A 20,000-nucleotide genomic window follows, 5' to 3' on the forward strand; every position below is an offset into this window, starting at 1 on the left:
CAACAACAATAATTGTATTTTGTCAAATAACCAGGTTATAATCAATAGAAATATTTGTAAAATGAAATTATGGGAAACAAATCATAATACATATTATAGTTTTGTTCCAACTGAGTCATCGATCACATGATTTGTTGCTGTCTAACATTTGGATATTTTAAAATATAATTGAAGATTTATTTATAGACGTTGTAAACATACCCATGGGTTAAGCTGAATAAAATGACCTATTGTAATGTTTGATATTCTAAAAACTCTTCAACACTGTTTATCATGTACCTACGTCATTTTGAGCACATTTTCCATTGTGACCAATGTGACATATGGGAACAATATTATAGTCCTATGCGTTAAACAATACCAAATAATATAAACGTGTTGCTTTGCCCAAATATCTAGAATTTACACCGATTCACAAATTACAGACGTTCTAAGATTACCCAGAAAATAACTCTTATGGAAAAAAAAATTGCTTGACTTAAAGACTAGGTCAAACTTTATTCAAATTAATTAGCAACTCATATTATAACACATTGTTTTCTCAAGCCATTTGTGTTCTCAATCAAAAATGATCACAAAACACTACACCCAAAATGGCTTCCGTTGAAATCTTGGAGATATATCGTACCGTATCCTATCGTATCGTATTGCATCGTATCGTAGCATTTAAGAGCTAATTAGTTCTATAAACCTTTAAATATTCTGTATAACTTTCATGCATAGTCTAAATATAAGTTATCAAAATATTATAAACAACATTCAATGTTAATTTGATAATATTGAGAATCAAATATCTACGAGTACGAGTAATACCCAAATACGTGTCATAGTCAATATTCGTAGTATAATTATCTCTATTTACATCCATTTGACATAACCAACTTTAGAGATATCATTGATCTAAAGTTTTAACCTTTGAGTTGTCAAATTGCTTTGAAAAACAACAACCCCACAACCATCTAGAATGTTGAATAAACAATTGAATTGAGACTGAAAAATATAAACCGTTACATTCTATTTGTTTAAAGAAGACCACAAAGGACAATATCCCAATTATAGGCCTACATATTTTATTGTTTAGAGCGAATGTAATAATTTTATTTGAGGTCAAATGTGACCAATCGCCTCAAAACGGTATTATATTGGGATGAATCAGATGCCGAAAACTGAGCTTAAAGGTTAAATAAATCATTCGATTTATTAGTTATTGTTTTGTTGGCTTGTGGGTTGTTGGGGGTGGGGGGGGGGGGGGGTTAATTTAAGAAACAATACACTGTCCTCAATAAAACATAAAATTATCTTAAGTCTTTCTTTTTAATTTTTTAATTTTTACTTACAAGTCAAGTTTGCAACATCTTAATCAGACATAATAATATATTACCGTTTTGAGGCGTTGGGTGAAAATTTACCTGGCCAAACCCAATAACGGTTATTTCCATTTTCCAGAAAACAATACAAAAAGAAGAACAATGACATTTTCAGTCATCCAGATGATACAAACTCGTCTTTTCACAAATATCACGATAGCAATGTCAGTTTTGGATAAATTTTTAAAAGATGGGAAAGACAAATAACAGGAAACAATTATATTTAGTTTCAAACGTCTTCAAACATCATCATCCTAAGCATTAAAAAAGACCCTTCCTTCTCTCTTATATTATGAGATAAAGCTTTCCGTCAGAGCCATTAGACCCACGGAGATAGATTTTATCCCGGTTTCTACACCGTCACACGACAATAACAGTTGCTTGCCATCCTTTGGATAGGACGCTAGTCTACGGCAAAGTACTTTCCTTCAGATCTAAAAGAACCCAGCTATTCAACCACTGTTAGGTAGACAGGGAAATGGGGAAGAGGGGGGAGGGGTGTGGAGTAATCAGAAAAACTATCTCGAATTCACTTGGGATCGATCTCAGATCCTTTGCGTGTGAAGCGAGAGCTCTACCAAGAGATACAGTAAATTTCAAATACGTTTTCGTTCATGTCTTGACCACGGACACAAAGAAAGAAATAATTTGATAATCAGATTGGGTTGGTTTGTAGGTGGAAAACAGGATTGGATGAAAAGATAAACTGGAGAAGGGGGTAGTGAAATATCATGCATGATCAAAAATAAAGTGATTACATTGTACTTCGTACTCTCCTCTCTTACCTCCCCGTTGAAAAAGCAAAAGATGAGGGCCACAAAGAAACCCTGAAAGAAAAATAAAAGGAAAAAATGATGCAAGTCAATAAAAGAAGTCATGTACTGAAAAAACAACAAATAAAAACAACAACAAAACAAAAAATTAAAAAAAAAATAAAAAAGCCAACAAACTAATTATGAAACATTTCGGGCTTAAAACCCTTCTTAATACAAATAAAAACAATAAAAATAATTAAAACATCCCGTCAGTGATTGTATTGTTTTATTATTTTTTTCGTGACTGGCTGAAGAATGATTTTGAGCTGAAAAGTTATATATTTGGTTTTTTGTTATATTATTTTTCATTACTTGAAACAGTGCCGGATAATTACCTGAGTTAGAGACGATCATTTTTTGGGATCGTGGATATATCATACGGTAGAGTCACGCTCTCACCGGCCAGGCGGAGTTGTCGTACCAGTAAGGTCGCGGGTTCAAACCTCCATCACCGCCGCGAAATATTTAAATTCTCTATTGTCTTCTGCCTGGCACTTTCATACTCACTCCATCTCTTGCAGATAATGTAACAAATGGAACAATATACGAGCAACTCATTCCCCCCCCCCCCCAAAAAAAAAAATATTAAAAAAATGTCACCCCGTCTTGATATAAAGCAAACTGTGTTTTTTTTTCTTAATGAATTTTCTTGTATTTTTCATTGCTATTTTCCAGGCAATTTTTCAAACGCTCTTTTCACAATTATTATTGACAATATCAAAGTGATACATTATGGAGCAGGTACTGGTGTAAGATAAAGATCTGAAAAAGTATGTATGAAACAATGTCAAGGAAAGCAGAGAGAATAAATATAAGTAAAAAATCGTTTCAAAACACCAGAACAACGCCACTACCACATTATCTCATTCGTCTGTATTGTTTCATTAATCCTGTTTTGTTGATAAAGAGGAAACCCGAAACGTCCATTTTATCTGTTTTTTACTATTAAATTGAAGCTTACATTCAATTTCACATTGTTATTTATTTCTTCGAGCTTCGAGAAATTGCCTCGACTGGAACATTTTGCGTTATAATAAAGTAGTACTAAATTATTATTATCCTTATCAAATCAGGCTGATTTGTTTCTTTTTTTTTGTGGTATTTCTTTCTCTGGTGTATCTGGTATTGTTTCAAACACTTTTTTTTCAGATTTCTTCTTCAGGTTTGCAGCACGGTAGGCTCTCTGCTGTAAAAATGACGTAATTATATTATTTTCTCTTTGTATAATCGGTGTCTAGATTATTCTTTTTACTCATTTGTACTGTTTTGTTTTTAAAAAACCCTTTCCTTACTAACCATAAGAAAATCGTCACATTCGTTAAGATGCAACAAGCGATTTTCACATTCTGATTTATCTTTTACATCACCAAATAAAAAAAATAATTCTGTTACAGTTTTTACTCTTTTGTACTATTTTTATTTAATCCTTTCCTTACCAACATTGGAGAAATCGTCACATTCGTTAAGATGCAACCGAGTCATCAAATAAAAAACACAATTCTATTACAGTTATAAACGGTTGACATTTTGTTGTACAGCTCAGTTTGATGTATGGAATATAATTGTTGCTATTCTGTTTGAGTAAGACAATTCAATTCTATTTTATGTAAGGTGAGTGTGAGCCTTTTTTGGGGGGAAACTTTTTAAAATGGATGGTAAGGGGAGAATTAAACAACTGCGAATGTCTTTTTCCCCCCTCTCTTGATCTACTGTGTGAATTGGGTCGTGAAATAAGATAGGAGGAAATATGGAGCCGTAAAGAAGGAATAGAAGAAAAAAGAAAAAAATAGAGTTAAAAAAATCCCTCTCAAAGATCGCGTTCTAGCCTCTGGCAAGTGTGTACGTGGGCGTGTAATTTGTGTCCAACCCCCCCCCTTCCTCCCAACCCCCAACCCCTCCAGTTAACCAAAACGCCTATCTAGTATTGTTTCGGCATGACCATCGTGAAGGAAATTTAATTTTAAGTCGTAGTGATTAGAAATAGGAAAGTTATTTAAAAAAAAAAAAGAATATCCAGTTATAAAAATTAAAATAATAAAATTCCCTTAATTCATCCTATATGGGTAATTTGTCTCTAGGGTCTATTCCAAGGAAAGGCTGGAATAACCCAGGCGTCAGGCGCAGTGCAGCGCCGCAAATTGAGCTAGGGCGAGGTGACTTGCTCAAGGCCACACAGCGCAGCGGCGGGTGATCGAACTAGGTACCTTTCGGGTACGAAGCAAAGACCGTACCGCTGAGCTACGCTGGAAAAACATTGTATTTACAAAATTGTCCAGAAAACACGTCCTTCAAATATCACTTGTTTTAAATGACCTTCATCTTGGCAAAAACTCTAAAACGTGAGACTTCATGATAAGTTCATTGACAATGTAAATAAAGTATTACCTATAAAAAAGTACTTTATCATTTTCAGGAGAAGTGTCGAAACTTCAGTCTCAGCACGAAAGGGAGGGGGTGGGGTCACGAAAGCTCAGTTGGTAGAGCACTCAATTCATACGAAAAATGGACGAAATCGATCCCGGGAGAAGTCGAGATTTTATTTATGACACCTCTGTCCACCCAGCAGTGCTTGGTTTGCTGGCTCTCTTTGATTTGGTGGAAAGTACTTTGTGATAGAATAGCGTCCTATCCAAAGGGTAGCAAGCAATTGCTATTGTCCGTTTCATGCTATAGAAACAAAGATAGGCTTCGACTCCATTGAGTTAATGGCTCTGAAGGATTACTTTTTATCATTATGAAATCAAATTATAGATGGTAAGCTTAAAATCTACTTTTAAATATTAGATTCACTTCGACATAATGTTTTGGCGCAATTGGTTACAAATAATGTCCCATCTGAAAATGGTTGATCTAATCGGAAAGAACTGGGCGTTTTCATTGTAAAAAACAAAACAAAAACAAAAAAAATCCATGGATTCATGGAAGGATGGTGAAAGGTCACCCGCTGACCGAGATAATATCATTATAATATGAAACCCGACTTACTTGCTTGAGCTTTTATATAGCGCAATATCCACTAAACGTGTTCAAAGCACTTTACAAGGGGTCCCTGACCAACAGCAACACGTAACATGTAGAACGAGACATGACGCCTGTTAGGCGATATTACAATTTTTCGGACAGAGACAACGCTGTTAATGGCCAGGTACTCATTTTACACCTAAGTACGGTGAGAGAATGTGAGTAAAGAGCCTTTTCCAGGGACTCAACTATGCGCCGAGCGAGGCTCGAACCCAGGACCTTCCGATCCGAAAGCGAGTGTCATACCACTAGACCACATAGCCGCACTGTGATACTGTTCTGCCCGTACACTGGTAAAACACATAGCTAAAAATTTTGGCCAGTAAATTCATTATTTAAACATCCATCGATTTAAATGATCCTCGACTGGCCAAAAACTTTCAATCATAAGGCTTTACGACCCCCCCCCCCCAAAAAAAAAAAAAAAAAAAAAAAGAAAAAAGAATAAATCAGAAAACAAAACAAACAAAAAAACCAACAAAAAACAAAAACCAGTATAAAACAAACAAAAAACGAAATCAAAGAGAAAAACAAAAACCTTCAGACCAAAAAAAATAAATACAAAACAACAACAACAACAACAACAACAACAACAACAACAACAACAACAACAACAACAACAACAGTAACAACAACAAACATGAATAAAAACCCCAAACCAAAACAGACCCCCCCCCCCCCCTTCTCCCACCCAAAAAAAAAAAAAAAAGAGAAAAACAAAACAAACGAAAGACAAGAAAACAAAAAAAACAAAACCGGAATCATTCAAATATCGACCTCCTGCATTCATTTGCCATTCAATGGACCTCTATCAAATGATTGATTTCACTCTAGGCGATACGATATCATTATTATTATTATTATTATTATTATTATTATTATTATTATTATTATTATTATTATTATTATTATTATTATTATTATTATTATTATTATTATTATTGTTGTTGTTGTTGTTATTATTATTATTATTATTATTATTATTATTATTATTATTATTATTATTATTATTATTATTATTATTATTATCATCATTATTATTATTATTATTATTATTATTATTATTATTATTATTATTATTATTATTATTATTATTATTATTATCATTATCATTATTATTATTATTATTATTATTATTATTATTATTATTATTATTATTATTATTATTATTATTATTATTATTATTACTAACCATGTAGAACTAATTTCCTTTCTTTTCTGTCAACTACTAATGTATTGATCTTTGACTTAATTTTACTTGACCTTGAACTCAATTCCCGAAATGTCTCTCAGGCTTTTGAATTTACCGGTGATTGTAAATGTGAATATATGGCCAATTTACGAACAACACAATCATTTAAAATACAAATAAATCTTTTTTTAAAAATCCCCAGCTTAATTATCTATTATTTTATTTAGCTATAATCTATGTTCTTTTTTACATTGTTAAGTTGGAATAACGTGTGTAAAGTGCCTTAATAAAGGAAACAACGCCGGAACCAGATCTTTTTCAACAATCACTGTCATCAATCCGATCACTGACTATGATTTATTTTGGTGAGAGGTGGGGGGACAAGACATTATACCACTGACCCACTGATACTATTGTTGCTATTTTAATGAAAACCTTAAAGTTTAATACAAGTTAGAGTAGAGACCAAACCCAGCCTGTAAAGGGTTAATATATAATTCCTTTATGACTGACGATTCACTCACCTGCGAGTTTAAAACAAATACAGTAAACCTCTCGTATTCTGTGGAGCCCGCTTTGCCAGCCGGAAGTCGGTATATGGTGACGATTAGCTGGACCCCAAACAACGGGATAAGTACAAACGTGGCTTTTAGTGCTCGCCTGTGGAAACAAAACAACAAAAATAATATAAAACAAAATCAAAGGTAAGACCTACTTGCACATATTTGCAGGTCTGGTAACCGAACGAAATAATGCGTTTGCTTTAACATTGTCGAAATTGACAATATTTGGCGTGGGTTTGAGAATATTTCCACTACAACAATGTAATGGGCTCATAACAATTTGGGTTATCAGACCTGGAAATAAGTACATGTCGGAATAGACCCAAATAATAGATTATAATATATTGAAAAGTCATCTTTTAGGGCCATTGGGCCCATGGATCCAGTTTTTTCCCCGGTTTCTATAGCGTTCAACGGATAATAAGAATTGCTTGCAACCCTTTGAATCGGAAGCTAGTCTACCACAAAGTACTTTCCGTCAGACCTAACAGACCCAGTTACCCAATGACCGCTGGGTGAAGACAGTGGGAGGGGGGGGGGGGGGTTAGAAAAATAAATCTCGACTGCACCCGGAATCGATCTCTGTCCCTTTGTGTGTAAAGCGAATGCTCTACCATCTATGCCATTGGAACCCCTCCCCCCTCCCCCCCCCTCCCCGTAATATAATACTTATACTCATACTTAAGTTACATTTGGGGATCATAAAACCTCACTTGATGGGGCACTAGCTTTACACGCAAAGGGACCTAGATCGATCCCGGGTGAATTCGAGATTTTTTTTCGACTCTTCTACTTTGCCGTAACCTTATCGACTATAAGAAAATCGTCACACCCGTTACAATGTAGACAACACTTTCCTTATTCAGATTATTTTTACAAATCACAAAGTTTGAAAAAAATTATTTGTTATATTTACAAGAACTCAATCACATCATGTGAAGAATGCACTTGCTTTTAAAAATTCAATGTGTATGTTGAGTCGGTATGACATTTTAGTAAAAATCTTGAAAAACAGTAGGTAAGGAGAACGTTAAAGATTACGTTACATCGCTTTAAAATAATATGGGAGCCAGCTACATGTCTCTGATTGGAGCAGGCACTATTTTACGTAAGACCTCAATAGGGAATGAGATTAGCGGAAGAGTAGCGTCCCTTGATTGGACGTCACGGGGGAGAAGTTATTTGTAAACAAACCAACTACAAGCCAAGCGCTCCAATTACAAAATTTATTATTCATATTTCTGTACAAAAATGCATATCATAATCAACGTTATGCATTTTTGTACAGAAATATGAATAATAAATTTTGTATTTGAGCGCTTGGCTTGTAGTAGGTTTGTTTAAAAATAACTTCTCCACCGGTGACGTCCAATCAAGGGACGCTACTCTTCCGCTAATCACATTCCCTATATGAAAACTCTTTGACCTTTTCACGCTATAGAAACCAGGATAAATTTAGACTTCATTTGCCCAACTACTTAACATTTGCACTCTTATGATATTCACAACTTGTATCGAAGTCAGACAATTACTAGTTAATCATTCTGTGATTACGAGCACTCTTGTGAAATTACTTACTTTTATACTTAAAACAATTTGAACTATTATCATAGAAGCAAAGCTCTCCGTTCAATAAACTTGACGGTGAGTCGATCATCGCAAATTTTATGATTCAAGTATTGAATAAAATTTTAACTAAATTTCTATTGTCATAATAGACGATAGACATTTTTGGACTTCGTAAGAGGATTCCTCGACGCTTTTTATTTGGGCACGGAGAGATATATTCTGCAGCGTCGTGGTCATCATCATCATCATCATCATCATCATCATCATCATCATCATCATCATCATTACTATCGCCATCATCATCATCATCATCATCATCATCATCATCATCATCATCATCATCATCATCATCATCATCATCATCATCATCATCATCGTCGTCATCATCATCATCATCATCATCATCATCATCATCATCATCATCTGTCATCATTACCATCGCCATCATCATCATCGTCATCATCATCATCATCATCATCATCATCATCATCATCATCATCTGTCATCATTACCATCGCCATCATCATCTTCATCATCTTCATCCTACCCACAATAACATCCACTGTATCCTATTACTATTACTAATACAATCGCCACCACAATGATCGGTGTCCGCATGAAACAACCGATGCCGGTAAAGCGATTTATTGTTGACAAATGAGTCTGTCACTCTCAAGACAAATGGAATTACACATTACACTACAGCTACTATGACCAGAATCAGGATTGCCAGATATATGTCGTAAAACAATACCAAACCAGTCAAAGAATATAATGCTAATTGGTCTGAAAAAGTGCCAATCATTTACACTGCTGAAATGCACAAATAAAGTGGAAATAATTCTTAATTGTCTTATCCCACAGGCATGAGTTAATATTGATTAAATAAATTTGAATACTCATCTTGTTTTAACAATTTATGGGTTAAAATTTGTATATTTTGTTAAACCAGTGTTGATTCGTCTATAAAACTGGTGAAATCAATGAGCAGGTACTGGTGCAAGATAAAGATCTGAACAAGTGTGTATGTAAGGTGCCAGACAAAGCAAGAAAGATAAATACAAGAAAAAAAACCATCCCAAAAAAATCAGTCCTCTTGGGATGTTTTTGTTTTGTTTTTGTTTTTTCCTTGTATTTTTCTTTCTTACTTTGTCTAGCACCTTTCATATACACCTGTTCACATCTCTATAAAACTGGAGAAATCAAGTGATTTTTATAAATGCCACCTCCAAAAAAAAAAAAAATGGGAATTAAAATTATTTAAAAAGATTTCAAGAATTTATTAATGACAACAATAGAATTAAAATGACAAATTTTTTGCCATGCCAAAGCGATCTAAAAATGGCCAAGTTTTCAGAATTTGGCATTAAAAACGCCAAATTGGTGACAATTCTGATCCCAACTGAAAAATCACCAGCTTGCCATTTACTGGTATAAAAATACCCAGACTTCATTAATAACACGCGTGGATAATTTGTCATATTGATATCATTATTATGTCAAGTAATCGCCAGATTGGATTTAGAACAACGCACACTGACATCGTATTATTATTTCCTTGTATTTCAGAAATTCCGAGGTGACTATCTATACTGTTATACCTTGTCAAAAACACTTTTTTTTCATGCCGGAACATTTAAACCTCAAATATCGATCCCAACTTGTGAAAATTGTTTTGAAATTTCAATACAAGAGTATTTGTATTTACTAGGCGTCATCCTTATCAGCTGACATTCGAATAATTTGAAGTTTTCTGGCCAAAATTAAAATTGACAAAGTTTTCTTTTGTCAGAGTTTTTCGCAGTTTGGTGGACATGATGAGCTGTTTAATAGTACAATGTCCTCAGAAATCCGTTCTGACACTTGAAATTAATTTGTTTGATTTAGTGTTACACCTCAAAATTTGACAGAAAAGTGTATTTTGAATTTGAAATATTTAATAAAGGAATACACGGTGGTCTTATATTATCCCCGTAGATGGCCCAAATTAAAAGGCATGAAACAGATCTGTAAGAGTTAATAGTAAGTAAATTATATATATATATATATAAATATATATATATATATATATATATATATATATATATATATATATATATATATATATATATATATATATATATATATATATATATAATATCATTGTTAAGTCTGAAAGGATTATAGGCAGCTTCATTCAGTTGGGTGGAAAAATAGCCGCTGAAAATAAGTTCTTCAAATTCATGCATTTACGTTCCAGGTTGCAGCTGTGAAGTCTGTTTTCTGAACCTCTCACCCCCCCCCCCCCCCCCCCCCCTGGCCAATTAGCGGTGATCGGATAGTTGGGTCTATAAGAGCCGGCGGAAAGTCATTTGCTATTGACTAGCGTCCTATCAAATGGGTAACAAGTAATAAGAGTTGTTTTGAATGCTATAGAAAACGGGATAAACCCCGTTTTCATGGGTGCTCTATGGGCCTTTATGATTATCTTTAAAAATCTATGTATTTGCGTTCTTTATCAATCAATTTACTATAAAGTAGTAGTAGTCCTTCAAAGCAATTTTTAGGTCCAAGGAGCCGGAGTTTATCCGGTTGCTATAGCGTGAAACGTGCAATAGCTATTGCTTGCTACCCTTGGATAGGACGGTAATCTTCCGAGAGATCTAACAGACCCATCTTCCCAACCACTGCTCGGTGGACAGGGAAATCAGAAAGAATAAATCTCGACTTCACTCGGGATCGAGCTTGGCCCCCTATGCGTGTGAGCGAGTACGCGCTCCACTCCACCAACTGAGCTATCGGGAACTTCCCTATTTATTTTAACTTTCACGTTAATGATGAATTCGAATAGCCATTGCCAGCGATCATATTGCATTCACGTCGAGTTGATTGATTCGGGAAAATCCGCAAAGAGGCTTTTGTAATTATTGTTGTCTCAATGATAGTCTCAGCAGGATCGATTCATCATCAGCGCTCAGTGAGTGAAACGCACACAATGAATGATGGTGTAATGGTATAATTATAATCATTATCTTAATCATAAGCCGCAGCACTGTTGTTTTGTTCCCATTTAATTAATGATTTTTACCAACCAAATTTTTGAAATTTTTGTGCTGCTATGTAGTCTTGTGGTATGACACTCGCTTTCGGATCGGAAGGTCCTGGGTTCGACCTCGCGCTCGGCGCATAGTTGAGTCCTTGGAAAAGGCTCTTTATTCACATTCTCTCACCGTACTCAGGTGTAAACTGAGTACCTGGCCGTTAACAGCGTTGTCTTTGTCCGTAAAATTGTAAATACGCCTAACAGGCGTAATGTCCCGTCCTACATGTTAAATGTTGCTGTTGACCAGGGACCCCTTGTAAAGCGCTTTGAGCACATTTAGTGGATATTGCGCTATATAAAGCTCAATTTTAAACTAAAAAAAAAAATAACAGAGTGAGACTATTGCACAACGAGATTTCTGACCAAAAACAAGTTGGATATATGGGTGAGAATGGTATAGACAAAAGTGAATATAGCAGCTAAAAAAAAAAAAAAAAAGAACAGAATACCAAACACGGAACGTTTTGGGTTTTAAAAAAAATAAAAAAATAAATCCCAATTAAAACATGTAAGACAATTTTAACTGACCCAGTCATCTATTCACTTCCATGTGGGTGTAGGCAGATTTAACCCAGGCTAGTAGTGCCGCGCTGAGGACCGGACCGAGGACCGGTCCCACGGTCTTTTAGCTGTGAACCGTGGTCCAGTCCCAAAGAGGAAGACCGCCGGCGGTCCTCACTTCTTATCACCTTTCAACGGTCTCGCGCCATACTACTTCCCCAGCGATTCGTTGCCTCGGTCCTTTGCCTATCTTCCACCAATCACCACCCATCCCACTTAATTAATCGCACCCACCCCCCTTTGCCATACACTAAACGACACAGACGACCATAGAGGCAGACGACCACCTCCCTCCACTCCGCAAACCGCCCTTTCGTGTGTGAGATGGGGGAACAGGAGGCGCACGCCTTGGACGATTCCATTATACGGGGTAAATTTCAAAATTTACTACACCATAATGATCGCAATGACAATGATCTATGATGAAGGCATGACCCCTCTTCTCTAATGGGTTATTGTTTGAAATGTATGTGACTACTAAAGATGTGTGTGTGTGTGTGTGTGTGTGTGTGTGTGTCGAACCTAGCAAGTTGCAAGTCTGATTTTTTGTTTTCTTTTGTCCATCTCTTGTCGCCACTCCTTTCTATCGCATTGTTGTCATTTAAAATAATACAATAATATTAAAATTTCGTTTGGTGTTTTAACTAATCAAGTAATATGAGTTTCATTAGTTTCTTCCGTCCAAAAAAAACCAGTTATAACGTCTGTATTTTTAAAAGGTCCAATAGAATATTTGGGGACCCCGATAGCTCAGTTGATAGAGCACTCTCTTTATACGCAAAGGGCCAGAGATCGATTCCGGGTGCAGTCGAGTTTTTTCTGAATCCCTGTCTACTCAGCAGTGAATGGGTAGCTGGGTTTGTTAGATCTGGCGAAAAGTCACCATCGACCCCACTTATTACTTATTACTTATTACCGCATCCACCCCCTCTTATTATAACTTCACGTCTCTCTCTTACTCTTCAATGCTCGCTGCCCTTTCATGTGTGTGTGTGTGGGGGGGGGGGTGGGGGGTGGGGGGGGGGGGGGTAGGAGTTGCGTGTGTGTATAAACGCCACGAACAACTCGATCAACGCCTTGGGTGATTCCATTATCTCCGTTAACGGGGATAAATTTCAAATTTTATTCACGCTAAATTATCGAAGTAACAATGAAGTACTGTGAGCAAATAAAGAAGGCATCACCCCTCTTCTCTAATTAGGTTACAATTTGAAATGAGTGTGACTACTCCGTGTGTTTTACTCCTGTAGACCACGGTTTTCATCGTGTAGCGGTCTTTAACGGTTCAAGAATGAACGATCCCATGGTCCCAAAGGTCAAAACGGTCTCTCAGGAATGTTCAATGTCGAAAAGGACCGCCGGTCCTAGGACCGGTCCTTGCGGTTTTCATTTCCCAGGGACCGTAGGACCGTGGTCCTTACCCTCCTTCCGCACTAGGACAAAACTGTCCCGGGACAAATTTGTCCTGTCCCAATGGAGAAAACTTCTATTCAAAAGGGGTTCCGCACTAGGACAGGACTGTCCCAGGACACACCTGCGCGAATGCATTATTTTTTTTTTTTTACAAGACTCAAAAGTTTTTTTGTAGGCAATTGCAACTGTAATAATTCACATTTTATGAATCAACATAAGATACGACATGACGACAATGATTTTTTTACACTGTACAATGGGATTTGTTTACATAAGATTTATATAATCATGAAATATTCTTATAGCAAAAGTAATATTATTGCTACTGCTACTACTACCACTACCAATACCACGACTACGACTACGACTACTACTACTACTACTACTACTACTACTACTACTACTACTACTACTACTACTACTACCACTACCACTACCACTACCACGACTACGACTACTACTACTACTACTACTACTACTACTACTACTACTACTACTACTACTACTACTACTACTACTATCACTACCACTACCACGACTACGACTACTACTACTACTACTACTACTACTACTACTACTACTACTACTACTACTACTACTACTACTACTACCACTACCACTACCACTACCACTACCACGACTACTACTACTACTACTACTACTACTACTACTACTACTACTACTACTACTACTACTACTACTACTACTACTACTACTTCTACTAGTAATGGATGAAATAGAGGTTGCATATTTCTGTGCTTTACCACGTGGAAAAAAAAGACAAATTGAAAGAGAAAACAATATTGGGTGCATCCTTTAATGACCCAAAGATTGCTCAAGGGTCAATTCCGTAGACTCTATGGTGATCTCCGATCTTATCTTAAAATGACTTTCTTGGATTCACCTCATTTTACCAGTTCGCTGATGAAAGTAATCTTTGACGGACTAGCATCATTCAAGAGGATAATAGAAAGTCAGCATGCTTCGTACCTGAAAGGCATCAGTTGATTAAGTCACCTCGCCTAGCTCAATTTGCGGCGCTGCACTGCGGCTGACGCCTGGTTATACCTTGTCCTAGCTAAATTTGCGGCGCTGCATTGCGGCTGACGCCCGGGTTATTCCAGTCTTACCTTGGAATAGATCCTCGAGAAAAATTTCCCCTATGGGATGAAAAAATGAATTTTATTATTTTAAATTTTAAACTGTTATCTGTCTGCTCAACGCCACAGAAACATGGATAAGTTCCGGATTTATAAGCTTAGGAGGCAAGATGGCCTATGGTTAGCGCGTTGTACTCTGGACTCAGAGGTTCTGTGTTCGATTCCGACCGAAGCCAACTTGTACTTTCTAGAGCAAGAAAATTTACTCCAATCACTCACTCCATTCAGGTGTAAAAGGGTACCTGTCAAGCTGGGATAGTAATCTGCGATAGACTACAGACTAGCGTCCCGTTCAAAGGTTTTCAAACAAATACGTTAATTGTCCGCTTCACGCTATTGAAACCGGAATAACTCCTGCACCATTGGCTACAAGGCTCTAAAGGACTTAATTTGTTTAACAATGAGTCCAAGTGGCTCAGAAGGACTAACTTATAAATATTTTCATTGAGAATTCCCGAAATAAATAACGATAAAGATAATTGATCCCACAAGTTACCGAATAGATGTGCGACCGGTTTTAGACACGTTACTAACATAACATAACATGTGGTATAGGGCAAAATAGGATAAGATCCTTTGAATGCCCTTAATATTAATTAGTAATGCCATAAATCTATTGATTAAATATTACAATAACGATACACGTGGTAAAGATAGTATTTCAACTTAAATGTACTCATGTGGTGTACAAACATATATCTTTAACCTTGACATGCAAAGCGCACACACAACCACACACACACACACACACACACACACATACACACGCGTATAGAAGATAACCATAATAATATAATAATGCATAATATATACATACAAGATTGAAAGCCATGTCAACAGCAGAGCAAACAAGTATTATTCGTCATATATAAATCTCCCATCATATAATTCCCTGTCTACTAACACCTTGAAATAATCCATAGATTTTGCATTCTTTGTTTCAAATTTCAAACTGTTCCATTTCTGAACAATACGAATACCGAACCAGTTTTGTCTTATGTTTGTTTTGCATCTAGAGACAAAAATCTTAAACTTGTCCCCTCTAGTAAAAGTAATATTAGAATATGAAAAAAAATCAGAAAAGTCTATCCTATCCAGACCATGTACCAATCTATAAACCTGAATTAAATCCCCACGAATTCTTCTATATTTCAAACTGGGTAAGTCAAGAAATTCTAACCTTTCCTTATAAGATAAATACTGTATTGCATAAATTTTTTTGGTAGCTCTCCTCTGTACACTTTCAATACTAATAGATTGTCTTTTATATAATGGGCTCCAGATGCAATTTCCGTATTCTAGAATTGGTCGAACGAGCGATTTATACAAATATAAAAATGTGGTTTTATCCAGACTTATAAAGGTTCTATATATTATTCCCATCATTTTGTTTGCACGGCTTACACAATTATCAATATGTAAATCAAAATTCAAATGTGAATCAAAAGTAACTCCCACATCCTTTTCATAAGGCACAACGGAAAGTAGATTTGACATAGAAGTATCGGTAAAATAATTATGACATGGATTATTTTTTCCTATATGTAATACTTTACATTTCGAAACATTAAAATCCAAATGCCATGTTGTAGACCATTTGAAAAGTGAAAATATATCATTTTGTAGAATGTTATGATGTTCAGTTGTACTATAGATCTTTGTATCGTCTGCAAACAGTTTGCAGGCTGAATTTATGCCACATGGTAAATCATTTATATATAAAAGAAATAAAAGTGGTCCCAATACGCTTCCTTGGGGTACACCGCTAATTACATTCTTAAAATCCGACCCCACACCATTGACAATGACCCTTTGTATTCGATTATTAAGAAAGTCTTTAATCCAGTTAAAGATATTCCCTTTAAATCCATATGTTTTTAGTTTAATGAATAATCTCTCATGAGGTACAGAATCAAAAGCCTTGCGGAAATCAAGATAAACAACATCAATGCATTGATCACGATCAATTAACTTGGTAAAATCCTCCATCACCTGTAAAAGTTGAGTAATGCATGATCTCTTTGATCTAAAACCATGCTGGTTATCGTTTAGCATCGTATGACTTTCAAGAAAGTCCATTATTCGGTCTTTCAAGATAGACTCCATAACCTTACAGAGTATGCATGTTAAGCTGATGGGCCTATAGTTTGCAGCATCTAGTTTGCTTCCCTTTTTATGAATGGCAGTAACATTGGCTTGTTTCCATTCAATGGGTAAGGTACCAGATTCAAGAGACTTATTATATATTGTTGATAGCGGCTGTGATATTTCAAAGGCCACTTCTTTCAGTAAACGGGGATTAAGGGAATCGGGTCCCATGCTTTTAGTCACGTCTAAATTCAACAATTTTGCAAGTATGTCTTCTTGTGTAATATAAAAATCGGGGACGTTTAATTGATTTGTAACATTGAACGTTGGTATATTTGTAGTGTCTTCTTGAACAAACACAGATGAAAAATAATTATTTAAAACATTAGCTATATCTATATCCGAAGTAACCTTGGTACCATCATCTTTCAGTAAAACACTAACACCTGGTTTTCTTTTCAACTTTCTGTTTACGTATCTCCAAAAGCCTTTCGGACTACTCTTACATTCGTGTGCCAATGTACATTCATACGTTTTCACAGCATTTTGAATCGTGTGTTTGGTATTATTTCTAACCTTGACATAATTATGAAAATTATCTGTTGTAGGATACTTTTTGAATTTCTTATACAATTTATGTTTCTTATTAATTGTACGTTTAACGTTTTTTGTCAACCACAATGGTTTATTAGAACTATATTTTTTGTTACATCTTAATGGAATGTGTTTAGATTCTATACATTTTAGTTTGTTTTTAAAAAACAACCACGCTTCATTCACACCGTAGCCTTCAAGAGTATCCCAATTCACGGCATTTAAGTCTTCTCTACAAGAGTTGTAATTACCTTTGAAATAATCAAAATAAACATGTGAAGGATGTTTGGCGGATGGAAGATTTAACGATATAAGAAGTGAGTCATGATCACTTTTACCCACCGAAGGCAAATGGTCAATGTTATTAATCCAATAATCATCGTTACATATTACCAAGTCGAGTATATTACTAGTTTGGTTCAGTCGGTGTCTCGTAGCCTGTGTCACCAGCTGAATAAAGAAAGCATCCCTAATTGCCTCGACAAATAGATAGTCGGGAAAAGTTAGACATGGTTCTGTCCATTTAATGTTAGGAAAATTATAATCTCCGACAATGATCACGCAATCAAATTTCATTCTACCTACTGACTGTAAGGTTTCTTTTATATCCCTAATGAAAGTTAATTTGTCTGAATTATGAGACCTATATATATTTCCTACAAGTATGTGTAAATTATTATATTCAAAATCACACCATACACTTTCACTAATTATAGGATGATCAAAAGAGAATATATTGGCATTAACACAATCCAAAACATAGATAGCAACACCCCGACTTGGGTAATCATTCAAAAATAAGTTATACCCATCGATAAAAAATTCAATTTCTAAATCAATCTCAAGTTTAATTTTTGGCATAATTTCAGTAAGACATATTATTATGGGATTATGTTTCTGTATCATACATGTTAATTCTGATCGTTTGTTAAGCAAGCTATCGACATTAGAATATAATACAACAAAATCATAATTTGACAAAGGAAGATGAAAAGGCACATTTGTTGAGGTGTCACTATCAGGTGTTCCAGACAGGTCTGTGATAAGTCATTGGTCGGAGTTTTGTCGTGTCGATTTAAGGCGTCTTGAATGAAATTCTCTTCCCCCGGGACTGTAATAGGTTTTGCGTTGGGTTTGGTGATGGTCTATCTGGCGTTGTGATGGTAGAGGGGTTGTCGACGTGATGCACATTTGGTCTTCAGTCTGTTTAATTGTACGAATTCGAGGGCTGGGCGTGTCGGCGCCAGTTGATTGTATTTGGGCATCGAGGGGACTGTCTGGATCCAACCTCAGTCTCACACCATAGATGGTTACTGCCATGACTTGTCCGTTCATTGACCATGCCGAGTCAATCCTTTCGTCATTTTTTGCTGCTTTGAGCAGATTGAAATTCTTCTGCGTTAAGTCTTCAAATATTGAAATGCCCGAGCCTTTTAACTTTTTTCTGGCCTTGAGCACCATATCACGATCCAATCGCCTGACAAATTTGATAATTATTGGCCTGGGTCGATTTGTTTTCGTTCTCCCAGTACGGTGTAAAGTGTCAATTCCGGTGATGTCAATTTGAGTTTCTAATCTATTTAATAAATCCAGAACGAGTAAGAGGCAGTCATCGGTGGTTTCGTTTGTTTTTTCTTGGATTCCAAAAATGCGGAGGGAATTTCTCCTCGAATAGGTTTCTAATTCGTTGTTTCGTTTTTCGGTCATTTCAACTTGTTTTTTTAGATTTATGTTGATCATTTTCATTTCCATTATTTCATCTTTATTTTGTTGTAATTCATGTTTTAATTCCATGTTTTCTTGTCTTAGTTGGATAATTAGGTCTTTGAGGTCTTTCATTTCGTTTTTTATGGTATTTTGTAACGTTTGAAGTAAGTCTTGGTTGTCGAGCTCTTTAGAAGGGGTAGATTGGGGGGAAGGGATATTTTCGAAATTATCCGAGTTTCTTTTTTTGCGTCCTTTCGGCATCTTGCCCAAATTGGGATGACGTAATTTGATGTGATTATGACATTGAAAAAAAACAAAAAAAAAAAACGCAACCGTTAGATATGCAATGAAAATCAATCAATACACTTATATGGACGTTTTTAAAGTTGAAACGAATATGACTATAGAAAACAAATACGAAAATGAATATATTAAACAAACTCTCATCTCCTGATCCTCATCTTTGCAACGTAAAATACATCAAATTCCATAACAAAACAGTATTGAAAAGAAGACGTCCGCCATCTTGATAACCGGAAATCATACTGCTGTGTCACAAAGTGTGACACTTCTTAAATTATATTTATAAACATACGTTTTTAAATTGCCGAAAATATTTATGTTGCTATGCCTTCTTTACGTGGTTTCATCACATAGAATTATTTTTTGAATTGTTCTTGCTTTTTTATATTCAGAATTGAAATAAATAAATAAATTAAAACTGTGAAATTGAATGTAAGCTTCAGTTTAATATACGAAAACAGATAAAATGGACGTTTCGGGTTTCCCCTTCATCAACAACACATGATGAATTAAAAACTACAGACGAATGAGATAATGTGGTAGTGGCGTTGTTAAGATGCATAAA

The 20,000-nt window shown here is 35.5% G+C and overlaps 1 protein-coding gene across 10 annotated transcripts in view; it reads right to left on the reverse strand.

Annotated features, from left to right (window-relative positions):
* Positions 1 to 20,000, reverse strand: part of LOC144965725 (calcitonin gene-related peptide type 1 receptor-like) — a 264,118-nt gene that overhangs the window by 9,941 nt on the left and 234,177 nt on the right. For 7 of the 10 annotated variants that reach the window (XM_078901356.1, XM_078901359.1, XM_078901357.1 and 4 more), the window contains 2 exons: positions 6,920 to 7,055; positions 2,126 to 2,194 (listed from right to left, as the gene is read on the reverse strand). In XM_078901356.1, coding sequence (XP_078757482.1) covers positions 2,126 to 2,194; positions 6,920 to 7,055 — 205 coding nt within the window. The remainder of the gene's footprint in view (positions 1 to 2,125; positions 2,195 to 6,919; positions 7,056 to 20,000) is intronic. The other 3 variants (XM_078901363.1, XM_078901362.1, XM_078901364.1) reach the window with 1 other exon arrangement.

The sequence above is a fragment of the Berghia stephanieae genome, chromosome 2, assembly GCF_034508935.2.
Source record: "Berghia stephanieae isolate SIO BIC M18660-M18661 chromosome 2, UCSD_Bste_1.3, whole genome shotgun sequence".
Classification (NCBI taxonomy): domain Eukaryota; kingdom Metazoa; phylum Mollusca; class Gastropoda; order Nudibranchia; family Aeolidiidae; genus Berghia; species Berghia stephanieae.